General features: G+C 24.2%; 3 protein-coding genes across 5 annotated transcripts; 1 reads left to right on the forward strand and 2 right to left on the reverse strand.

Moving 5' to 3' along the window:
- Positions 1 to 1,430: 1,430 nt before the first annotated feature.
- LOC129609619 (kelch-like protein 5) lies at positions 1,431 to 16,837 on the reverse strand. Of its 2 annotated transcripts, none has more exons than XM_055521657.1 (10): positions 16,108 to 16,837; positions 4,500 to 4,651; positions 4,222 to 4,433; positions 3,925 to 4,122; positions 3,667 to 3,846; positions 3,282 to 3,583; positions 3,010 to 3,217; positions 2,828 to 2,950; positions 2,337 to 2,567; positions 1,431 to 1,696 (listed from the first exon to the last, which is right to left on the reverse strand). In XM_055521657.1, exons 1-10 carry the CDS (start codon positions 16,347 to 16,349, stop codon positions 1,622 to 1,624), a joined length of 1,923 nt encoding a protein of 640 aa, XP_055377632.1. In that variant the 5' UTR covers positions 16,350 to 16,837; the 3' UTR covers positions 1,431 to 1,621. The 2 variants fall into 2 exon arrangements, with proteins under 2 accessions (XP_055377632.1, XP_055377631.1); XM_055521656.1 differs by having other exon boundaries at positions 1,431 to 1,699; positions 16,108 to 16,833.
- Positions 16,838 to 17,309: 472 nt separating this feature from the next.
- LOC129609923 (prefoldin subunit 3) lies at positions 17,310 to 20,250 on the forward strand. 2 transcript variants are annotated; one of them, XM_055522212.1, is made up of 4 exons: positions 17,310 to 17,335; positions 18,710 to 18,811; positions 19,380 to 19,777; positions 19,955 to 20,250. In XM_055522212.1, exons 2-4 carry the CDS (start codon positions 18,725 to 18,727, stop codon positions 20,049 to 20,051), a joined length of 582 nt encoding a protein of 193 aa, XP_055378187.1. In that variant the 5' UTR covers positions 17,310 to 17,335; positions 18,710 to 18,724; the 3' UTR covers positions 20,052 to 20,250. The 2 variants fall into 2 exon arrangements, with proteins under 2 accessions (XP_055378187.1, XP_055378186.1); XM_055522211.1 differs by lacking the exon at positions 17,310 to 17,335 and adding an exon at positions 18,469 to 18,595.
- A 1,831-nt stretch (positions 20,251 to 22,081) lies between these two features.
- Positions 22,082 to 25,795, reverse strand: LOC129609920 (dipeptidyl peptidase 8). Its single transcript, XM_055522208.1, has 11 exons — positions 25,282 to 25,795; positions 25,027 to 25,225; positions 24,694 to 24,970; positions 24,354 to 24,642; positions 24,136 to 24,295; positions 23,798 to 24,079; positions 23,542 to 23,736; positions 23,167 to 23,478; positions 22,882 to 23,104; positions 22,620 to 22,812; positions 22,082 to 22,542 (listed from the first exon to the last, which is right to left on the reverse strand). Exons 1-11 carry the CDS (start codon positions 25,560 to 25,562, stop codon positions 22,338 to 22,340), a joined length of 2,616 nt encoding a protein of 871 aa, XP_055378183.1. The 5' UTR covers positions 25,563 to 25,795; the 3' UTR covers positions 22,082 to 22,337.
- Positions 25,796 to 25,944: the final 149 nt, after the last annotated feature.

Raw genomic sequence — 25,944 nt, forward strand, 5'->3', positions numbered from 1 at the left:
GTAAAATAATACATAATATACGTATAAAATAAATTTTAATATGTTTAAAAATATTACATTTTAGTTCATTTGCAGTAGTTTTGGGAAGACCTAATAATTATATTTTTATTTGTTAATATATATATATATTGAATATTTATTTTATATTTTAAAATTTTAGAAAAATTGTAATTTCGAAAATGATAAATGCTATTTTTTGAGACTACTTGCTAAATATTTAATATTAGTTTTCTCTTTCATATTCAATTTAAGTTTTCATTATTTACCACCTTATATTAAATATCCAATATCAATGAATGGTAATTAAAAATTTTAAAACTAATGATAAGATATTTTAGTTTTTGGTTAATGAGATCCCTATTAACTTTGTGCCATTAAAATTGATTGTTCTTTTTTAACTACAATTATATCAAAATTTCGGAAATATTTTAATCCTTTTTTATGATAGAAAAATGATTCTTTCCAGCATTAGAAACATGATTTTTTTGCATAATGCACAAAATTGTAAAAAGAAAGATTAAATAGTGTTCTTTTTATTTTGAATAATAAATAAAATGCAATTTTAAAAATGACAATTTTCAAATTTGTTAAACTTTAAAACGACAATAGTATTTTATTTTCATGTGATTAACAAAATAGACAACCTCAATAAAAAAAAAAAAGGTTTTTAAATTGCCATAAACAAATGTAATATTACATAAAAATTTAATAAAATGGATTTAATTCTTTAAAAAGAATATATTACTTTATAAAATGCTACTTTTACTGAAATTTTTGGGATAATAAAGCTCTTAATTGGCATTATTTTATTATCTTTGTTATTACATAAATTAAAATAAATTTTTGTTTTTAATCTTGTAATCTCCCTAAATTTCAAATTAAATCTACCATATTCATTTTATTTAGAGTATACTGTGAATCTAATCTAAATTAAAAATGAAAAATATGCATAAAAGTTTATTAAATGGAATTTAATTTTTTAATAAATTTGTGGGTTAAATATTCAGGCTTATTATATAAAAACAGAAATCATATTAAAATAGATATTAGGTATTAAATATTATTTAAATTTGTGTATTTCACCAATTAATTTTAATTAAATCTTTTAGTTATTCTAAAAGTAATTTTTCCCTTTTAGGACTAATTTAGTAAATTAATTCTTTGATAATTCAATATCACTTATGTTTTTTTTTTTAAATATATTTATATTATATATTTTAATAATACATAATTTGAATAATAATTTCACTTATAAATTAAAAAAAAAAAATACATTTTCATACAATTAAAATTAATTAAATTAATTCGAGTTTTAGTTACAGTCAATAGATTTATGCTTTTGTTTGTTTAGCTTCTTCATTTTAAAGAAATTAAACAATTATGAAAGTAACAAAATTTGATTTAATTGATAATTGAAAAAAAAAAAACAATTTCGATCAATACAAATTTGTTTTATTCACTTTCCAAATAAATGCAATCCAAATGACTGTAAATGTATTTCATGTTTCGTATTGAATTCACTCTAAGTTGTATATAAAAAAAAAAATAAAAAAATTCAAATTTTACATTTAAATAGAAAAATTTTGTGTTCATAAAATTATACGTATTTAAAATTCATTGATCATAAATTGTAGTTACTAATAATATCTCCATTACGTCTAAATGAATATGGATTAATCCGCACGGGCCTCCATTTCTTCTACAGTAAATTACAAAAAAAGATTAAAATGAAGAAAAAAATAAAAGAAAAGCGATTAAAATTAAAAATTAAATTAAAAATTAATATTAGTATTAGTGAATTTCTGCAAAATTTTTACATAAACAGTATTTTAACACAAAGCCATTTTTAATATAAATAATTTTTTTAAAATATTTTTTTGTTTTTTTTTTTCCTTTTTTTTTTGTAATAAAATATTGAAAAAAGTTTTTTTTTTTAAAGCTCAGCCTCTACCAAATTCTTGTGTTTTATTTATTTCTTATTAGCTAATTTTTTTATGGTTTTTTAATAATTTTGAATTTTTAATACTGATTGAATAATTTTTATATACTTAAACTTATTTAAAAAAATTGTTTGTATAAAAATATCTTAGAAAAATTTTCGCTGCATTTAAAATTAGTGCAACACACACACATTTGTTTTTTCTTCCTTATGTGTCCGAATATTTAAATTTTGGAAAGTATTCCGAAATAATATTTTTTTTTTAAATTTATATAAGCATGCGTTTAGTAAACTCATAGTAGAAAAAAATTATTTAATATGTAAAAACAAACTAGGACATAACGAGAATAAAAAACAAAAAAAAAAAAAAAATAATAAAAATAAAATTATATTAAACCGTTGAACTAGTTAATGGTGGTGTCGGTGGTATAACATTTGGTATTGTTACAACGCAAGCACCAGCTCGACTATAATTTAATTGTGACAATGAGGTCCATTCGTTTGTTTCTGGATCATATTCTTCAACTGTTTTAAGATACTGATTACCATCATAACCACCAACAGCCAATAAACGATCTCCCAATAATGTACATCCAATTGCATCTCGTCCAATACTTAATGAAGCAATCTAAAAAAAAAAATATTTACATCAGAACAATTGTTGAAATAGTTTTAATTCGAATATAGAATCATTTTATTTTTCATTCTGTATCATGTCAAACTGTACGATTTTCTCTAACAATATTTTTTGTTCCATATTATATCTTACGAGTATACATTTTATGTTCTTTATTCTTAATATAGAAGTCAGGTATTTATTTAAAGAAAACAGGCTGTTTTAAAGGATAATTGTATCACAAGCCCAAAAATAAAAGCAAAATAACTTACAAGTGTCCAAGAGTCTGTAGATGGATCATAACGTTCTACAGTCTCTGTTCTGCATACAGATGGATTACTTGCTGGACAATCATGTCCCCCTAAAGCGTATAGATATCCATTTGCAACAGCAACCTTAAATTTATTTTTAAATTGTTATTTCATATAAATTATAGATTTGATTTTTGTATTACCCCAACACCACCTCTTCTTTTGTTCATAGGTGCCTTGAGAGTCCACTTATTTGTGTGTGGATCGTAGCATTCCACAGATCTGTGACATACGGAACCGTCTCTACCACCCACAACATACAGTCTTTCATTAAGTACAGCTACACCAGCTGTTGAACGCATTGAGCTCATTGGTGCAACATAATTCCAAGTACGTGCTATTGGATCCCATCTAAAGAAAAAAAAATCAAGTTTTAATTTTTAAAATATATTTAATTTTATTCTTTTATTCTTGCCTTTCTACAGTATTTAAATAACTCCAACCATCATGGCCACCTATAGCATATAATGGACCCGCTAGAACAGCAACTCCTAAACCATGTCTATGAGTACCCATTGAATTCAATGGAGCCCATATCATTGTATTTAAGTCCAAACTTTCAACAGTATTCAAAGTTTTCAAACCATCTCTTCCACCAACAATAATTAATTTATCATCTATGACAGCTACACCAAATTGAAGTCTTCTTGCTGCTAAATTCCTCAATAAACTCCATTTATCTAATCTGGGACAATAAGATTCTATACTGATTGCACCCTATATTAAGTAACAACCACATTTTTCAAAATTATATAATTGTAAAAACCGAATAAATATTATAAGTAGGAATCATTAAATACCTTGTGGGCATCCATTCCCCCAACAGCTAAAACTTTACCAACAGTTGATTTTCTTGGTCTTGTTCGGGCAGTGGATATTAGCGATCTACGTTCAGGTAATAAATGCCATTTCAAAGCTTCCATAACTAACTGTTGGCAGTCAATTGAACCACAAAGACTCTCTACATGGTCAGCTATGAACTATTTAAAAAACGTTTATCAATATTTTAAATTTCTATTATGCAGTCATAATATTTTTTGCATAAGGTTAATATTTACCGATGGTGGCATATGTGGCAGTCTTATTAAAGCTAATAAATCAGGAAAACATTTTTCTCGATTAGTTGGATCATGTTTAATCCAAGACATTAAGGCATGAAATACATCCTGTTCGGAAGGTACATTGAGATCTTCACTTGATAATAATTTCGCTAATTGTTCAGCATTCAATTGGAAGAATTCTTGATTTTTACAAACCTAATTTATCAATTATATTTTTAGTATTAGTAAAAGGAAGCAATAATTACACAATAAACAAGGTAATATAAAAAGAAAAACAATTGCAGTAATACTAACTTGCATAAAATGTGTACATGTATATGCACTTGCTAATTTTAATAATGTATGACAGCTTTGTTGTTCGGCAAAGAAAGCAAATCCTAAACAATTTGAAGGATGTAATTGACGTGCCAAAAAATTACAACATGCTGTCACTACCGAATTCAATTGTAAAAGGCAGGCTGTAGCCAAAAGTGTTTCGACAGTGTCTTCACGTAATTCTATTAAACCTAAAAACATAAAAGGAAAATTGTGAATATGAATTCTATGTTGTAGGTATGTATAGATTTCATTACCTGTATAGCAATATTGAATTAAAATTTGTAGAGCATCACCGTTTACTTCACCTAATGTTACTTCTTCTTCTGTAGTTTCTCTCAGTGACCCAGTAAACATTGCTGCAAAGTAAGCACTAGATGCAGACAAAACTAATCTATGTGCTGGAACTCTATTAAGGAGGAAGAAAGAAAATCAAATTGATTAAAAATTATGTGAAATAAAATTTAAGATGTTTAACTATTAAAAAATTGTGAACGAAGTTTTAAACAAGAGTTATGATACTAAAGACAAAGAAAAACTAAATTAAAGTTGATTTCATATATTTTGATATTGTTGCATTGCTTCTAGACTAGGGTTTCGGTGGTTTACCAAGAAATGATTTTAGATCACAGAACTATACTATTTGGACAACTAGTAACTATAACTGAATTGTAAATTAACTGGCTAATCAATAAATGAACCAGCCTGAATAGACCTAGACATTTATCCGTAAAAATCAAGTACGATTTTTAAATATTAATTCGAAAAGTAAGAAATCTGATGTATTCAGTACATAATCAACAGCAAAATGTATTTCCTAGTTTCGGAAAAGTGTTGCACAAGCAAATGAAAATGTCATTCAAACATACTTGTTTCTAATTCTAAGAAAGCTATAGTAACTCTCTGTTTTTCTCTATATCTAGAAAAATGTAAATTTAGTGTATTTGGTCACATGGCTGAAGATTTATAGACCAACGAAAGTCAGTAAAAATAAATTATAAGTAAAAGTTAAACTTCAAATTTTTGAAGCTAATATTGCATTCACGTTGCATTATTCTTATAAATCGGACGAAAAGAATAATGATATATTTTGATTAAAGCCCTGTAACTTCGAACTTGTTGAGTTGTGAACATTGTCTCCATACAAAAATTTTGTCTACTAATAAGGGCCTATACAATGGCATATAGCAGTGCACTTTGTTACGAGACACTCTGTATATGATTGTTAGCAAAATCTGTATAGAAATATATGTATGTATGTATGTACATGCCGTTTGTTAAATCGAAGAAAACAACTTTATTTTATTAATATCATGTTGATATTAACTCGCTTATTTGTGAATGTATCTAGAACACCGTTTGAAGAAGATTTACATTAGTAACAATCGTTTATAAAAATTTAGTTATTTGACAAAGAATTTTCAGTTTTATAGACCCATTCAGATTCTTTTATGAATATATATATGTATATATATATATATATATTTATTTGTAAATCTTATTCAGGATGTTTATCTGTATTGAATTTGTGCATCTACAATGATATCGGCTAATAAGCCCGACCAGATGAAAGGGCGAGAAGCATTACAAAAATCGGTTACTAAAATTATTTACTAAGGAATTTTCTAAAATTGTTTAAGAACGTTCTCTTTAATTTTATTTAATTTCTCATTAATTTTAACTTTTTGAAACAGCCTGTTGTTGAAGGTCATCTTTATATGTAAAACAACAAAAAAAAAAAATTTTTACGTTTTAAAAAATTTATCAATTATTTTTTTCCTTTTTATCATATTTTTGTAATTTTATTTTTTGCTATGTTTTTTTTTAAAACGAAAAAGTTCAAAAACATTTTGCGCTATTTTTATTTAAATTAAGAGAAAAAACATGGAAAATAAATTTACATAACCTCTAAAATATATTCATAGGTGTATTCCAGAGCACAATATAGGAAGATTGTACGCCAATAATCCCCAAGTTCATCAATTTTAATTTTAAAACATAATAAAAATGAAAATAAGTGCTTAATTTTAATGTTGAAAAATAAAAAATTACTTATTATAAAATTTCTCATTTCCTAATTTGACCTTTTTTAAATTTTTTTCTTTTTGATTGTTCTTATAATTTGATAAAATTAACAAAACCCCTTCACTCTTTATACATATATACATACATTCATATGTATTGTGTATATATGTATATATGTATGTATACATATTTTGTTTTTTATTATTTTGCATTCATTAACTTGCATGCATCTTATTTGCTAAATGTGTTAACCTCTACAAGATAATAATAATACGTTAATATGAAAGTCCATAACAATATTTCGGAAGTAGTAATAATAATAATAAGAGAAAATAGAGAAATAAGAACGTAAATTATAAATGAATTTAAATTGAAACATCATTGTGAATTGTTGTTGTTTTTTTTTTCTTTTTCCTTTTCTATATTGGCATAGATCCAAAATTGAAAAAAAAAGTAAATTCCGTAAAATAAAAATAAAGAAGAAGAAAAACCAAAAGAGAAAAAACATATGTGATTCTACGTTTATTGAAATGTAAAATGAACAAAAACAAAACAAAAATAAAACAATAATAAATAAGTAAAATAAAGTTTAAAAGTTCGATTGCAGTTGAATTTCTCTTGTATTTTTTTTATAAAATATGGCTAAAACTTACATTACACACATACCTACTTATATCTCTAGTATGAACTTCAAATTGCATATTATGCAGACCAGACATAATAGAATGGGGGGGGGGGGGGGGGAGAGATTTCAAAAGAAAATTCATCCTTGATTAATTCTATAATAAGACTCAATTTGGAATTTTCCAATAAACTAGTATAGATACGAAATATAAAAATATGTATCAATGTATGAATTTAATACGAGACGAGACTCTATAATTTCTTGTACACTTAAGTTAAAACAAAAAAAAACAGACAGTAGTAAAGATATAAAAACATATTTGTAGCGCAATGAGCATTGCTAATGTTTTTTCTATATACTTATGACAAAAGAATTGAACTTTTTCCTATACAATTAATGGGAATTGTAAGAAAATGTTTATAATTAAAAATAAATTTAATTTATTAAATCGGGATATTATTGTATTAAAGAATAGAGTATGTAAAACATGCGTTTGTGGAATTAGAAAAAAAAATGTTGCTAATTATTAAAAAATAATTAAAATATTTTTGAAATTAAAAGTATTGAAAAATTTAAATAATATTTTTATAATATAACCACGGACAACTAGTTCAGTAGTTATGACAGCGGTAGTTTTAATCGAAACATCTTGGGTTTAACCTCCGCTCTGATCACATCCAGCCCTGATGCCCTTCTTTATTGTATATAATGTAAATGTCGTAGTTTTAAATATAATATGGCAATCAGGACAGACATGAAACATATGCAAAGACTTACTGCTCTGGTATAACAATATACTATTCATGTTTCTTTATTTTGATAATCTAAAATAATTTTTAAAATCATACATTTAATGTAACTACATATGTACTTCACAATTTCGTCTTTTTTGTTTTGCTATAATATACTTACTATTTTACAGATTTGTTATAATCACTATAGTAAAACGCTTCACATTATAAATGTGTAGTATCTATAGTGATTACTATACTATAAATTTAATTAATAATTAAAAATATTCTGAGCTCAAAATTCCAAAAAATTTTTTTTCAAATCATTTTTCTAACACAATATAATCAAATACTTATTTAATATTTTTTACGCTTCACTAAAATATTTAATTTATTTATCGTAATTTTAAATAAAAACACACCCAAAAAAAACTAACAAACATTTTTATTAGTTTTAAAAATTTTGTCGATAAGTAATTGTAGAATTTTAATTGAACAAAAAATATTATTAGATATATAGTTATATATGTACATGTACATAAAATTATTGGGCTGGCATAAAAAATTTTACAAATTTAAAACTACATTTAAATATAAATGATAAAGGAATTTTAAATTTGTATGTTCAGGGCTAGTTCGGATATTTAAAGAAAATCACTGATTGAAATATTTCTCTCTGACAAATTTCCATAACAAGGGCTTAAATTTTTTTTTATATGTAAATATTATTTTAATAGTCATGAATAGAAAAATAAATGAATCTTTTTGAGACAATCAACGTTTTGTGACAAATTTTCTGCTTTCTAACACAAAATTTCATGTTTTAAGGGCTATTACCCGAAAATCGTAAGAAATCTAATATCAACCATTACTATATAGATATCGGGTTCGATGCGTAATTTACAAAAAAAAATATCAAATTTACAATTTCTTCAAATTTAATGCAAAAATTTAATATATTTTATTTTCATGATCAATGTAGCTACAAAAAATTCTTGTAGAGAAAATTCCTATTAATTATTTAAGGGCAATGTACTGTTTTGCAAATCATTGGATCATCGGACTCCTTTTAGAAATTATTTTCATTTTCAAGAATATTTCCTTAGCACGGTTATTTTAAGGGCAATATGACAACCCTTAATGCCGATATTTTGTTTTTTCAAATTATTCTCATATACATATGTATGTAGCTAGTCCATTCAACTATTCGAATATTTTATGCGTATAAATCAGTTTTTTTTTCCATTTAGCAAAATTTTTTTCTTTCTTATACAAAACTATTCCATATTAGGAAACTTAAGAGAAAGAACCTTATTTATTCGCGCATCATTTGATTTTGTTTGTTTTTCAATATAAATCGAATAAAGAACACGAATAAAAAAATAATGAAAAATTAATAAAAATCAAAAATAAAATAAAATTGAGTCAAATCAATGCTTTGTAAATTAGCAATTTTTCCTTCGACAAGTGAAAGAAAGTGCTGCTTTTTAAAAGAATATTCTACATTTTTTAAATTATTCATTCATATACTGAAATGTTTCAGAAATTGCATATATTTAGGATGAAAAAAAAATTAAAAGAAGTGTTAGCAAATCGAATTTATAGTTTAATTGAGTAAATTAAGAAAATAATTATGCATATTTTTTGATGGCATGGAATTTATCGTTAGCTGCTTACATTTAGATAGTCGGAAAAGCTTACAGTTTCCGAAATATAAGATGCCAAAAATTCAAATTTCTAAAATTTCGAGAGGTGATGACTTTCTTCTAACGAAATAAACTAAAAGCTGCTGGAATTTCAAAGTCCCACAACCAATTGTATAGAAGAGAAATTTTATCAAAAATTTGAAAAAAAGCGTGTTTTAGATTATGGTTAATTTTAGCAGTCATTTTGTCTTTTTCAAATTAAATTACACTTTGCTGCGATAAAAAAAAAAACTTTTTTTAAAAAAAAGCCAGCCGAAACTTTTCTGCATTTGCAAAATTTGAAAAATGTTTATTGTTTCTTTAAAATAAATAGTCAAAAAATGGCATTTTAAAAGTTTTGAGGGGCAATTACTTTTAGAGGGAGGAGGATAGGTAAAAATTTTCTTCTACAGAAATAAGTTTCTAATAAAGATATATGTAAATATGAAATTTCAGCCTCTTATCTTCAAGGGTGTAGAAGTTTTGTAAACCTTTCCACGGACAAACGGACAGATTTAAACTAGTAAGTACATTTTTTTTTCAAATTTTTCAAGAAAAGTACTAAAAACTAAGACAAAGTAATGTTCAATTAATAAAAATACATGCATCGACTTTGATTTGATTCATAGATTCATTATTTCTTTAGCTTATGTGTATTTTAAATAATACAGAACACAAAGAAAGGTTCTGTTTTATTCTAAAAATTGCATTCTTTTTTTGTACATAAAATATAATGAACTCTAATAAAAAAAAAACATACGAATGACTTACTTATAGATAGAAGGGTAAAAGAAATAAAAATGCATCGAGTTGTTCTATTCGGGTAAAAATGGATTCAAAACTGCCTATAAAAGAAAACGTAACTTAATTATAAAAAGTTAAACTTGACAAAATGCTCTTTTATATTTTATTCACATAAAATTGAATAATAAAAAAAATTCTTTTCAAGATTAGTTTTGTTGTAGGTTGAAAAATATTTCACAGCTGAATTATTACCATACATTAAACTCTAGAATGGAATAATGAAACAAAAGAGGGAGAAAAAAAAAAGCGTTTTAACAAACAAAGGGATTGGTTGGCTGGTGAATGATCAAATTAGTACAAAAGATGAGTAATCCTAAACATTTTAATGTCACTTTCAATAAAAAATGTTATTAATATTGTATTCATCTAAAAAAAAAACTAATCAAATTCATAATTAAAAATATTAAAATATTTAATTGAGAAGAAAATTTTGTTTTAAATTATTTTTTGATTTTCATTATTTGCTGTAACAAAGAACAGAACCAAATTGTAATTTGATTAGACATTTTGTATTTTGTTAATGTTCTTTCAATAATGAAACATACCTGTTCATATTTTTTTTATTCATTAAGGCTTTAAGTCAATTTTGGTCTAATTTAAGTATTCAAATATTCTGGATACGATTAATTATCATTTTAAACGCATACGACCATCTTAAACTAATCAATATCTGGTAAGTTCTAAGTAAATGTCAACACCAATTGAATTCGAATTCGAAAATGCAATTTTTCGTAGTTTTTATTCCCTATTGTATTCACTTAAATTATTTATTCTATTTTATTATACTTTGCTGTCTTCAATTAGAATTTGAAGATTTTATTACTAATTCCACAATATATGCATGCAAATTTATTTCCAATAGCTTTCAAATTCATTTCGATCAAGTTGCAAATATTTCAATTCAATTATTAATAATGAACAATCAAAGGCGTGTTTCAATACACGTATGTAACGTTTTTTTCAATTCACAAAAGTTAATTCAATTGTTCACACACTAATTTGGTAAATTATGGTCCGAATATCATAAAACTTTGATATCGTTTAAAGGTTGGTACTTTCTACAAGCCATATGGATTTCGTATTTGTATTGCCATCTGTATGTCATCCTACGAATTTATTGAGCGATGTGTTAAATTAATTTTTCATTCGAAAACAGATTGGTTTTGGTCAAACATAGTAGGGCAAGCAGTAAAAAATTAATTTTCAATATTTTCAAATGTGGTTAGGTATAATTTTTTTAAAAAATGTACATAGATGCAAAATCTAGTTTATCATATTTTTATGAGTATTTGCAGCTTCAATAATTTTTCATTTTTAAGAGTTAAACTATTTTTTAAATAAAATGAGTCATAATATTATAACAAATATTGTAATTTTTTTTATACATATGTACATATACGTATATATTTATTGCAAATTAATAAATACCATAAAATATGTGGGACCCGTTTCAAAAAGAGGTATAACTACATTGAAAAAATCTTTAAATAAAAGTAATATTGTTTTAATACTTGCACTTAAAGCTCATAATAATCAATTGTTTGTAGTTTTTCTTTTATGCTTTGGAGTCATTATTTTCATATATTATTTTTAAATCTAAAATAATTAGAAAAGAAAAAGCATAACTGAGTAAGCATACTTATGCATATGAGTATAAATCTGTGGCAATAATGCAAAACTGCCTAATCAGAATTAATGTTTTCGAGACTATATCTACAATGATTTCAATGATTTAAAGTCATTGTTGAAAGAACTTTAAAAAACCGGGCTTCTCGTTTTATATTTCATTATGGAAGTCTAACGTATAATGGGTTTTTATTGAAAAATTATTTTTAAATTTCACCAAATTTTTAAAATCATAAAGATCGATTTATATAAAAAAATAATTTAATCAAATTTTTTGACGAGAATTTTTCTCACTTAAATATTGCCGCTCTAAAATTTTCCGAATTGAATGAAATTTTGCTTAATTATAGATTTTAATTATCATATTGTAAAAATCTTTATTTTGTGCTAAATCAACTTAAGCAATTTCGTCTTATTTCCACAGACTTCAGTTGTATGCAATTTTTTTTAACCTAAAATGTTAAGAGCTTTAGTTAAATTATCAGAAACTACCTACACAATAGGAAAATTTGTAATTGACATTAAAATTATTTATACATTATTTTTAAATGTATATAAATATTTTTCAATTTAATATATGTAAATATTTATTTATTATGTATATACCGTATTCCCAAATAATGTATACATTTATATTATGTATATATGAAATGAGTAAGGTATATAGAAGATTTTTTGTAATTTAATTTGCAAATAAATTAATACATATTACTTATAAATCCATAAAGTTAGACAGAAAGTCTCTATAATCAAATAAAGGTGTAAATGGAAAAACTTAATAAAAAAGATAATGTATTTTTCTTTTTTTGATTAATTTTGAAAAATTTATAAATTTATTAAAAATATTCAATTGTTGTAATGAATAAATAAAATGGCATAATAGTAATTAATTATATTTTTGTGTTAAATAATAAAGATATATATATAAACATATTATTAATGTAAGTAATTTTGTATTATTCAATTAAATATTAAATTAAAAATAAGATTAGAATAGATTTCATTGTTTAATTATGGAATAAGCTATAAAAAATTAAGGTACATGAATGGAAAAGCATAATTTCAGAACTTATTTCAACACTTTACCAATGTAATAAAAAGTTATTACAAACTAGACTAAAAAAAAAAAATAATGTTAAAAATTTGTTTAAACTCATCTGCATTGAATATGGGTAATTAATAGGTAAAATATTTTTTAGAGTTTTAGACAAATTTATAAATATTAATTAAATGGTTAAATTATTTTAAATAAATGGTTAACGAAATGAGCTTGGAAGGCTAAAATAAGATTTGAAAGTAAAATATTAGCTATCGAAAAAAAATTCAATTTAAGTACATTATGTATTTATAAAAACGAATTGTGCAAAGTAAGCTACAAGAAGGTACCATAAGTAAATAATAACATGTTATATATTTGAATCATTTTGAAAATAGGTTTCAAATTAAAATACTTGTAAAAATTTACAAAATTAGAAATTATTACAAATGTAACTAGTGTTTATAAAAATAAAATTATAGATAATTTTTATTATTTTACAAAAATACAAAGAATGCAAGGTAACACAATTACTTATATATATATATAAGTATATATATATGTATGATATATATATATACTTATTAGAAATTTAGATATTGCACCAGACATAACTTATAAGTTATTACTTATGCATTTATTTATTTACTTTAATCGTTATTACACATTTTTATTACACACTACAACATAATATACTTATTGTTTTAAAAACAATGACAAAATTCACAACGAAAAACCTTACTTATATACTTATGTGCATGTATATAATATTTCATATAAGGTTATTTAAATTACATAAATACATAATAAGTATATATAAAATGAAAGAAGATTCAAATACCAAGGTAAAAAACCCTTTTTAATGTTTTCAACTTATTTTTTTTTTTTTAAAATAAGTAAGCATTTAAAATGTTCAAGTTCAGATCAAGTTAAGTGTTATAATTGTAACAAAAGCTTTTTGTAATTAAGTAAACGGATTTTTTTTTTTAAAAAATCATTTTTAAAAAATTCTATTAAAACTTAGATAATAATAGAGTCATTAAGATGGTTGCTGACATTGAAACTTCTTTTATTCTTCTATAATATTTAATTTAAAGAAAAATTAATTTTTATATGTAATTATTAAATCAAGAACTTTTGCCATCCAAAAATTTTATTTTAACTTTTTATTTTAATATTAACTGGATAAGAATGTGTTGATGAAGCACAATTATTGGAATCTATAATTTTACCAGTTTTGCCTTAATACGAATGTAAATTCAAATTGATGGTTTATTTTGAAAGTGACCTAAGACAATTTCGTATAAAAATGAAATATTGCTCCGTTTTGGTTTAAAGTAAACAAAAATTTAATAATATAAGTATAATTTAATTCCCAATCCAACATACGTTAATAAGTTTCAATTCCAACTATTGACATTATCATTGCTTGGCAAACAAAAAAGTGTTGAAATTGTAAATGGACTTCGAATCACTTTCAAAATAAACCAATCAACTATTAATTTATGTTCACAATTTTATAAGTTATCATAACATTAATATATGCACTTAAACTTTTTTAATTACTTACATACTTTGTGTTTTATATTTATTAGTATTTAAGTTGAAATACTTAATCAAAAAGTAACACAAAATTTATTGAACCCTAAATTATTTACGTATAATGTAAGTCAATAAAGTAAATCAAAATTTTAATTTGAAATAATCAAATAGTAAAAAAAAAAATTATTTATTTTTTTAATAAATATTTATTTAAATTATAATTAATATTAGCTTATGTACTTAAAGCGAGAAACTGAATTTAAATATATGAAAGAAAATAATAAATTTATAAAAACAATTATTTATGTAAATAAATTCGTTTACGTTCATTATATCGAAATTGATTCGTACAACAAGGTCACAAACAGAAAAAGAAATAAATGCATCGGTACTAGGTACGTTTTATAATTGAACAGCGCTGCCATAACGTCTGGTTTTGTTTTTCTTCTTTTTTTTTTTGGTTAAATACATAAGTATTTATTTTTATTCGCAAATTGTAGGCATGCATAAATTTTTATATTATACATATATGTTTGTATCGATGTATATAGAAAGATACCAAGTAATATGTTCTTAAAAGGCAAGATTTTATTCAAGCACATATTAATATTAGCTTAAAATAAAAATTTAAAAATAAAATAATCTCTTCATAATAAGAACAATAATTAATATTAATTTAAGGTAGGTAATATTAATAAGGTAGGTATAATATAACCACCCTGTATATAATATATACAGGGTGTTTTCTTATAATGATGCATTGGTATGTATAGGTACCAGTATGTAGATCTTTGTTAGTAATTGTTGCACAATATTCCTCTACTACAATCGGTTTAAGACATAGGAGCTTAAACGCAAAAAAATTTTGTTGCCGACTTTAATTGATAATAGACTATAGCTCAAGGTCTTTTAGATATAACGGTAATTTTAAGTATGCACTAGAAATCTGACGTAGCATGCTTTTATTTTAGTTTGTTGACACAACAATAATGTAAAATTAATTTAGTTTTTGAATTTTTTTTTTTGTGAATGAATTTGACTCGCGGTCTTACTTTTGTCAATAACATTTTTTGGCGACTTTTTATAAAAAGTGAAATTTTCCAGTTTTTACCCTTTCAAGAATGAAAAATTTAACAGCAAGGCTATCTACATACTTATCTAGTAAATATTTTATTTGCTCAAATACTCTTTTAAAAATTTAAATATTGATTAAATTAAATTTAAAACTGTTTTATGCAAAATAATTCTTTACTAAGTTCTCGGGCAAGTTAGTAAATTAGATTCTTTTTATGAATAGACTCACAAAATTTAAAATGTAAAATATAAGTAGGTATATTTAAATTAAGTGAACAATGTTAAATTTGCTGCGAATATACAAACACGCTCGAGGCGTTTCTGTCTTACCAAATGTAAAAAATATTTAATGAAAACATAAAATTAGTTTCTTTGTTTTAGGAATACATACTTTATTTATAATTTATACACATACATACTTGTGTTATTTATGTAAAAATAAGAAAAACAAATAATCTAAATATTTAAAAATTATTATTCAAAAACTATTAACGCTACAACCAATATTCAAAACAAAGGATTTTGTTTTAATTTTTTCCTCAAGGATCTAAATATAGAACAATGAAAACAAATCCTTTAACTAAAATGTTAAGTAAAGTGTATGCAAAGTATTTGAACAAATTTTTAAAAATTCTAATGGGTAACTACCCACTACTGAAATATGTATAAAAATTTATCAATATTACATATTAACAAAAAATATGAATTTAAATTTACCTTTTACCATCAATTCCAGCTATTAAAACGACATCACATAATTGTTCATTATATAAATAATTTTGCATACTTTTCAATATATTTTCAGCATGGTCGTGATTTCTAAAAAATTCCTCTTGACTAACAGCAGAATTTAAACTACCCACACTATAATCTCTTGATAAAGATTCATCAAGTGCGATTAAACTAAGTCTTGCACCACTTGATGTGGATTCTCTACTAGGGCTTTCTTTACTTGACATTTTTATTTAATAATTTTTATTCTTTAATTCTCTTAATATTAAATATCACTTATTAAAATTTGGATATAAATTGAATTAAAAACTTAATTTAATTTTTTAATATTAAATCTTTTAGTATATTCAAAAGATTTCTAATAAAAGATTTTTTAATTTTTTTTTGTTTTTTCTTTTTTTATTCTTCTTTGTACACGTATTTTATTTTTCACTAATCTTTAACTCCATTAGTCCATTAGTGCAAATTTTTTTGATTTAATTTTCAGATTTCTTTTTATATTTTAGTCTCTATATAATTATCCAACATTATCAATCGAACGCTCAATATATACTAAAGTTAATTAATGGAATTATTCATGATTTTTTAAAAGAATTTTTTCAAAACGCACAATTTACTCGCCTATTCTTTTCTTTTCTTAATACATTTTTATATTCTAAATCTAGATTTTGGCACATAGATTGTATGTGTGTGCAAATTTAAAGAATTATTGTCTTTAGTGTTTTTATTAATTAAAATAATGTCTTAAACTAAACTATACCAAAACAATTAATATTGCTTTGTTTTATTTCAAATTTAAGCAGGAAATATTTTTGGAATGATTTTGAAATAAAGAAAACTTTTAAATTTAAAAAAAAAACATAAAAAATTTTTAATACAAATATGAAAGAAATCAAATTTAAATACACAAAGCTAAATATTTATTTTCTATATTTGACGTTTAAAATATTTGACAAAGAGTACAATTCTTTGACACAATTAAGATTTAAAGGTTAGTTTAGAGACAAAGAGAAATATAACTTTTATCGTTTTAAAAGTGGAACTCAATCAAATTATTTTTTTTTTGTTTTGAATAGTAATTGATTATTCTCAGTTTTTCAAACATTTTCAAATTCAATTGGAAAATATAATTTTCTTTTAATAAGAACTTTTTCCTCCCTTTTGTTACATACTTAAATCTAAAGGCTGGATTCAATGCTTCTTTGTTTGTAAAGTAAGTGAAATTTAAAATTGTACATACATGCGAATTAGGATTGGACGATAATATCGAAATACATTCCAATTCCTCGATATTTAAAATTCAAATATCTATCGATACGTCTTTACTGATATTCGTCGATTTTATCTTTCATATTTTTCTCTATTGATATAAATTTAGTTTTCTGTTCGATTTGAATTTAAAATCTTGTTGTCTTGATTTATAGGGTAGAAATTAGATGTTATCTTTGACTTTTACAATTAAAATACTGAAAGTATCTATAAATCGATTATATTTTTGGGAATATATCTAGTAAACGATATCTACAGGTTGTGAATATATATTTATTCAATGTTTTATTAATATATAAATTAACTTTTTGCCAATTTGCAGAAAAATGTGTTAAATTATGTTTTCATTCTCTAGGCTATCCACACATGATAATATAACATATAATTTGTATTGTTTCGGTTATTTTTATATTAGTAATTATTAGTCATTGAATTCGTTTAAAATTTTAATGTTCTTTTCCTAATGGACACTAATTGCAAAAAAATTTTATCGAAAAAGTCTTTGAAACGTGATAAATTTGAGTGTAATTATTATGTACTCGCTCGAAGTTGGTGCGAGTTATTTTAAAATTAAACCTGTTTTATTGAACAACTTGTGATATTAATTCATATTAGATCTTTTGTGTTGTTACCCAACATTTACACATGCAAGTTACTTGCAAGCAAGTTTGTATAATATTAATTGTCAATTAGTTTTTCGAAATGTCAAATTACTTGCTATTATGACGTAGGCGTTTAGCAAGTTAATTTTTGAAAATGTCTTTGAGAAGAAAACAACTAGCAATATATATAATTGTTTATAAATTTTAGAAACCATAAGTTTGCTAAGTTTAATTTTTTCAAAACAAAATTCAAAAATTTTAAATTAAAAAAAAAAAAATCAAAACAACAAATTTTTTTTTGTGAATTTCTCAATATGTCAAATTACTTGCTCAAATTACTGGCAGCAAAATTTTCTTGCAAGTTGAACTGCAAGTAAACAAGCAAGTAGAAATATTTCAATGTGTTAGTAAAATTTTTGTATGTATTGCAACTTTCTTGCAAGTAACTTGTACGTGTAAATGCTGGGTTACAATATCATAATAGTACAAATTATGTTGGAAAATTCCGCGAGGAGAATCTATAATTTTGACAACTCAAATTGTCAAAAAATCCATCAAGTTATATTTAAATGACAATCTAAAATGTCAAATTAAATTATAATGTAAGTTACTATGTATGGTTAAGTTAGTATAGCTTGAGTAATACAAATTAGTTATAACTTAACGATAATATAAAAATTGTGAAAATTAATTTATATCTGATAATTAATATTTAGTACATCTGCTAAAAAATGATTAGCGCAATGGATTCGGTTGAAATGCCAAAATTACCGGAAAATCACAAATCATTTGCCGGAATACCAGAAGCAATTTTCGTTGTAAGTATAAAATGAGTTTTGGTCATTGAAATGCATAAAAGTTATCGTTTTGGATTATAGAACTTTTTTTTAACTCTTATGTTCTTTTATCTTAAAACCATTACCATTTTTTTTCTTCCTAAAATGTCCTAATCAATAATATTTTGCCATAAGGTAAATTTTCTCTTATCGTCATACGGAATTTTAAATGTGCTTACTTGTTTGTATTTTGATATACATATGCACAATCATACATATGGGTACTTTCATATGGGTACGTGATCATACCATGTTTGGTGTCGCGTAACGTGCTTATTGTAATGCATACGAAGTTTTAAAAATAAGAGAATTTAAGTAAAGAACTGATAAATTAAAAAGATACTACGTGCAATATTTTTAACCACTCGCATCCAAATAACTTTCCTTAGCATATATTAAAACTTTAATTGGTTTATTATTTATTTAGTTCTAAGGTCCAAAATGAGTTGCGTAAAATATTTACTTCGATTTACTTAATTGCGAATATTTCGAACGCTATTTTCTTATTATTTGAATACCAACCTAAATAAACACATTTCTTGCATTTTAGGAAGATATAGATGCATTTATGGCACAATCAGAAAATGATAATAATTGTGAAAAAGTTTTGCAAAAGTTAGATGAACAACATGGAAAGTATAAATTTATGGAATTTAATTTAGATGTTCGTCGACGTAAGTTAAAGCAGCAAATACCAGATTTATTAAAATCATTAGAAATGATTAAAGTTTTACGAGAACAAAAAGAAGATAAAGATAGTCATTTTATGTTAAGTGATCAAGTTTTTGTTAAAACAGTTTTACCACCAACTAAAAACGTCTGCTTGTGGTTGGGTGCTAATGTAATGCTCGAATACCCGTTAGATGAAGCAGAAAGTTTATTGAAACAAAATATGGAGTCAGCTATTGCAAATTTAAAAAGCGTAGAATTTGATCAAGACTTTTTAAGGTAGAAGATCAATTTGTTTTTGAAATCAATGTGAAATATATTTTTTGATTATTGCTTTTATTCTTCAGTTCACTTGAATAAAGTAATACTTTTTAAATAAATAGTATTACGGTGACTTATATTTTTCATATTTTTATCATTCCTATTACATTTGCATTTTTTTTCTAATTTTTTTAGGGATCAGCTAACTACTACTGAAGTAAATATGGCTAGAGTTTATAACTGGGGTGTTAAAAAACGTCAAAGCGCAGCGAAAAATTCAGGAAGCTCTTAAATCATTAAAAGAAAATTTAATATAAGTTTATTTAAGCAAATAAAATTTGATATTTTTACTTTTAGCATTTGCTTTTCTAAGGATACATAAAAAATGCATTAATACTTTGTTTACTCTTCATTAACTCTAATCACCAAAAATAAGATTATCTATAAAAAAATTAATTCTGTTACAAATAAATTTTTCTTTCTAAAATTGACTGAGTGTATTTTTTTTAATCTATAAATTTGAAAAAAAACATTTAGTTTATTAGCGCAATTAATGCTCATACCTGTGGGTTTTTTAAAATACCTGAATACTATTATTATTCTAAAAGTACCTTTATGTAAAGTACATATTAGGATTTACGTTTTTACAAATCAACTTTATTCTTAAATACGTGCACGTATATTTTATGCTATAAGAGTATGCAACCACAACTATAATTTGGGGACTAATAAATTTTTGAATAGCTATTATCATAATATTGTTTTTAATTTAAATTACGGTGATTTATAAGTTTATAATATGAAGGTCTCTTCCAAATAAATTAATTGGTTCGTATTTAACCGCAAGATCCATTTAGTTAATCAAGAAGATAAAAGGTACAAAAAAATGCGGATTCAACCAGAGAATTCTGGTTCAATAGAATTAAACCAGAAGGTGAAACCTTGTAGAATTTCCAAGTAAGATAAATCTATAAACTGGTCATAGCAATTAAATTTCTATTTTATTTGGTTTTATTTCTTAAGCTGTATTGCGCACGTGGAATTCAAGGTAATTGAATGTTTTTATTAAAAATATGAATTAAGAAAAGAAAAAAAATGTTTTTTGTTTTTGATTATTTACAATTACAGTATCGTTTTTTTTTTAATTTTTTTAATCTTTTTATGTACAATATACAATAGTACTTGAACACTAAAATATTTTATTGGAAAAAAAAACTATTGAATTGCTTTTTGTGAGTTATTTTGTATTCTGTAAATTATTTTTAATTAATAATTAGTATTATTATTGTAACTTTTTTATTTTTATTTTTCAGAAATTTCTTTTCAAAGCAGTCTATAAGCAATGTTTAATTTTTATCCTTACATAATTTGAATTTTTAACAGGACAATACAAAGCGAGTTAGGAAAAATAAAGAACAGACTTAATTAAACAATCCTTAAACAAACAATAAAGAAAAGTTATTTTTTTCATTCTCTTTTTAGTGTTATCTAAATTTCAATATAAATTTAAAAACTACATTCCATTAAAAATATCTAATTACTTTTTAAGTTACTTTTTTCAATGTACAATTGTTAATATAAAGGATTTTATATTTATTTAAAAATTGTTTTTAAAATAATTTATTATTTTTATAATTTTTATTAAAAACTAAAAAAAAAAAAAATGGCAAAAATGGCTCAAAAAATAATTAAGTTTCTTTTTTCTTTATGTATATATGTTTATGTATGTATATATTTATTTTCTAACGAAAATAACTAGTTTAGATTATTAAATTAATTGTAAATGTATATAAATATTTCTGTATATATATATTGCAACTAAATTTTTTATAATATGTAGTTTAAATTTTTAATAATTTTTTTTTTGTCTTCTATTTATTATACGAAATTTAAATTAATAAATTTGTTTAACTTTTTAGGTTCAAAATTTATTGTTTAAGTATTTTAATTTACATTAATACTATAATAATTCGTTTTAGTTTTTTAATGATTTTTTTTAAGCTAAATAATAGTGTCTTCGTTATTTTAATTTCAAAAGAAAATTTCAACAACAAAATTGCAAAAACTTAAAGACGTAATTACAATCTATAAAAAGATATTAACAAATTTTTACCAAATATGAAAATGTAAAACTATGTAACATTTAAGAAACTAAGAAAGTAGAATTTTAAAAAACAAATTTATAATATTTTGCAGTTGTAAGTGAAATTTGCATTATAGTTTTTATGTTTCTTCCATATTCTAATATTATTGCAAAAAAAATATGGAAGGTATTTTGTTTACTTTTTTAAATTAAAATGTTTTTAATTTTAATATGCAAAATTACGTACGGTTTGTTTGACTTTTAATAAATTATTAAGAATTTAATTATATTTTTTTTAAATTTCTAATTAAAAATAAAGACTCAAATTTTAAATGGAACAAAAAAAATTTATATATATATATATAATTTATTGTTAACCAAATTTTTAAATTATTTTGCATTTAGAATTAAAAATTTGTAACAAACGACTAAAATTTATAACTAGAAATAAAATAATTGTTTTGTTTTTTTAGTTTAATGTTGACTTCAAGATTTTCATAAATTATTTTGTAAAAATGATAATAATTTTGTTTCATAATGTTTACTAGCTTCCAGATTACGTAATGAATGACGTTCATTTGGATAAACTTGTAATTGGTATGGTTTATTTGCTTTTACCAATGCTGTTATTAATTGTGAAGTATGATAAAAGTGAACATTTTCATCAATAAGTCCGTGTATTATTAACAATCGATTATCCCTAAAAAATTAATTTGTAATAAAGATAAACATATATGAAGTCTTCGTTTCAATAAAAAAAATTAATCAATGACTTACTCATCTGGAAATTTATGTATATAATTAAGCACCGAACCAGCTAAATATCCTTGTGGATTATTTTGGGGTAAATCCATATATCTTTCTGTATAACCAGTATCATAGTATTCCCAATTAGTAACAGGAGCACCAGCAACCGCAACTTTAAAAATATCAGAGTGTTGCACTAGTCCCATTAAACTTAAATAGCCGCCTTAAACAAATACCGAAATATTTCTTGTCTATTTTAAAATAAAATAAAAAAGTAGATTCAAATTTTTACCGTACGACCAACCGTGTATAGCAACCCGATTGATATCAATATAACCCAATTGATCTGCTAGAATTTTTAAAACTTCAACTTGATCTTGCAATTCCACTTGACCCATACGACATCTTAAATGACTTTCAAATTTAACTCCACGGTGTCTACTTCCTCTTGAATCAACACAAACAACGCAATAACCTTGAGCGGCTAACATATGCATTCGAAGTTGCCGCATTCCCTATTTCATTAATATTATAAGATTTGTTTTTTTTATTTATTTTATTAAATGAAATATTATACCTTAAAAGTGTTATTAACTGTTTGAACTTCAGGACCACCATATACATTTAACACAGTTGGATACTTAGTACCTAGTTGAAAATTATGAGGTTTAAAAACCATGGCATATAAAATATCACCAGTTGATAATTGCGGTCGATAAATTTGCGGGCAATATTGCGATTCTGGAACACCACCTTCCAATAAGTAACCCATTAATGATAAAGTAATACCACCGACTCCACCATTTTGACAAGTTTGTTGTATTTTCAAAATTTTGCACGATGGAAGACGTTGAATATTACAATAAACTTGCAACATTAAAGTACATTCCTGTAAGTTGTTATATATTATAACATCTCTATTTTTTTTTATATAAAAAAATTATTTACTAACATCGTTTAATTCAATAGAATATGAATATCCAGGTTCAGTTAGAAGACGAATATATCCAGGTCTTTGCAAACTAACAACGTATAAATGTTTTTCTAAAGGCGTTTCTTTTAAACCTAAAAAATATACTAATTGATTGGGCTTGTCTACCCAGATATTTCTACCTAAAACTTCCCATTCTCCACAAGTCAATGCAACCTATAATTAAATTTAATTTGTGTATGAAACTGAAAAACATTACAAATAATAAAAATTTTACTTTGTTTACAATGCGCGGTATTAGGGAAGCACTATCAATATTTTCTGAATTTTCATTATTTACTGAGGTTTCAGAACAACCATTTAATGTCTTAATTAAGTTGTGTGTAGGGCTACAATTGCTTTCATTTGCGACTGCCAGACTAGACGTAATTAAATATAAATGACGGAAACCAGTTTCTTCTGATGCCCAAATAAAAGTACAAGTTGATTCATTAATTTCCAAAAAATTCAATGTATCATGAATGTTTATCCACGTATCAGATGTTTGCGAATATATAACCTACAAACATAATAAATAATACTTAATAAAACCATAATTATGAATTATTCAATTACCTGTAATGGACTAATAATCTTGTTATATGGTGATTTCCAGCTATGGTCTCCACTAGCAGGGGATGAGGGTGTGCTATTATAAGTGTCGCAAAAATTGTCGACAGGTATAAGTATTATATCCAAACGTTGCTGCTTTCTGTTGAGACCTTGTATCCAAACACTATTTTTATATAAAAATTATTTAACATTTCCAAAAATTATATAAGTATTAATAATACTTTTTTGAATCTGGTGTCCACCCTACTCTAACAATATATTCCAACCAAGGAAAAACCCCGCTCAATGAATACGGTAAATCTTTCACACAAATATCTGATATTTTTAATCTTTCATTTAATCTAAATTGAACCATTTTAAGTTTTGACTTAGCATTGGGTGTTCCTGCTCTTGGAAACCTATATTCTTCATATTCTCCTACTCCACTTTGCGATGAAGGAAAAGTGAACAAACATACTTCGGATTCGTCAACTTCTTCGTACACTATTCTATATATCCCTTTTGCGTGATCTAAATGTAACATTTGTGTAAAAAATATTAATATTTAAAAATTTTAATAACCTTCGCTGTACGGTTGCCACCAGTATCCTTGATATCGACTAAATTCTTCTTGCATAACATAAGATGGCACACCAGCACTCAATGGATCATCAACAAAATTTCTTCTGCCATCATGCGCTAATGTCAACCGGTCGTCTTGACCAGTCATAGTATGTGTAACCCAAATATCTCCTCCGCTTACATATGCTACTAAATCAGAATTTTGCGGACAAATTTGAGGATCTAAAGCAGCCCAGTTCGTACAAATTCGTAATTGACTTGGAAATAAGGGTCCATTCTACAAAAATTTATTTTTAAGTAATATTCTATTTAAATTTTTAAACATTTTTTAACCTCATATCCTAGATCTAAACACTGATATAAATTACTGGATGCAGGAAAAACAATTTTACCACTTGGTTTGTGTAACTCATAGGAAGTTATACCCCAAGTGGATAAACGTTTCCGTTCTAATAGTAATTGCACTTCCCGGGAATAAACACTATTCGAAACATTTGATATAGATGGTTCTAATACTAAATTCCAGTGCAATCTAGAATTAAAGAAAAGTTTTAAATATTGAATTGATAAATTTAGTTAAAATAAAACCTTTTGGGTTGGGATGTGTCATTTGGATTAACATCAGTATATAACAAAGTTGTTTCCCAACCATTAGGTGGGGTACTCAAAAAGTATATTCTAACGCGTCCATCAGATAATGTTCGGAAACTGATATTCATCGGTACCATACTCGACAAATTCGCTAGTTGTTTACGTAGTTCGCTTACAACTGCTTTTAATTCAGACCAAGATTTTTTTGAGTTATTACTTAATGAGTTAGATCCGCTTTGCAACAATATTTGCTGCGATCTTCTCATTGAGCTGTCCATTTTTCTATTTTTCAGTTCTATTTTTCTTCCACTGTATAGTCACTTGAATTTGTATTTTTTTCTTATTTAATATAAGAACTTTTTGGAACACAAGAATATTTGATAGCAAAACAAATAGTTCACTATTCTAACTAGTTTAAAATCACTACAAACACGAATTTTTTATTATTTTTTAATAGAATTCATTTTCAAAAAAAGTTTTATTGAATAAATTTTAATAAATCAAAACTAAACTAATTCGCCTAAATATCTTATAAGAGAAAGTTTCTTTAAAGTTTGACAAGAGGAACGTCATATTTGATGTTGATTTTACACTTTTTGTTTGATTTTTTTTTTTTAAACAAGACTCGATCACAACAAAAACACATGAGTAAAAAAAGTC

Source organism: Condylostylus longicornis, unplaced genomic scaffold (assembly GCF_029603195.1).
Source record: "Condylostylus longicornis isolate FDR11 unplaced genomic scaffold, ASM2960319v2 ptg000040l, whole genome shotgun sequence".
Lineage (NCBI taxonomy): Eukaryota > Metazoa > Arthropoda > Insecta > Diptera > Dolichopodidae > Condylostylus > Condylostylus longicornis.

What these genes read in the sequence shown, in the direction of transcription:
- LOC129609923 (XM_055522212.1), top strand. Translation starts at nt 18,725, where the DNA reads ATGATTAGCGCAATGGATTCGGTTGAAATGCCAAAATTACCGGAAAAT. An exon ending in TACCAGAAGCAATTTTCGTT is followed by an intron (nt 18,812 to 19,379) that starts GTAAGTATAAAA and finishes CTTGCATTTTAG; the next exon opens with GAAGATATAGATGCATTTAT. An exon ending in TTTGATCAAGACTTTTTAAG is followed by an intron (nt 19,778 to 19,954) that starts GTAGAAGATCAA and finishes TAATTTTTTTAG; the next exon opens with GGATCAGCTAACTACTACTG.
- LOC129609920 (XM_055522208.1), bottom strand. Translation starts at nt 25,562, where the DNA reads ATGGACAGCTCAATGAGAAGATCGCAGCAAATATTGTTGCAAAGCGGA. An exon ending in GACACATCCCAACCCAAAAG is followed by an intron (nt 25,226 to 25,281) that starts GTTTTATTTTAA and finishes CTTTAATTCTAG; the next exon opens with ATTGCACTGGAATTTAGTAT. An exon ending in GTTTAGATCTAGGATATGAG is followed by an intron (nt 24,971 to 25,026) that starts GTTAAAAAATGT and finishes AAATTTTTGTAG; the next exon opens with AATGGACCCTTATTTCCAAG.
- LOC129609619 (XM_055521656.1), bottom strand. Translation starts at nt 16,349, where the DNA reads ATGTCAAGTAAAGAAAGCCCTAGTAGAGAATCCACATCAAGTGGTGCA. An exon ending in GCTGGAATTGATGGTAAAAG is followed by an intron (nt 4,652 to 16,107) that starts GTAAATTTAAAT and finishes CCTCCTTAATAG; the next exon opens with AGTTCCAGCACATAGATTAG. An exon ending in TATTTAAATACTGTAGAAAG is followed by an intron (nt 3,218 to 3,281) that starts GCAAGAATAAAA and finishes TTTTTTCTTTAG; the next exon opens with ATGGGATCCAATAGCACGTA.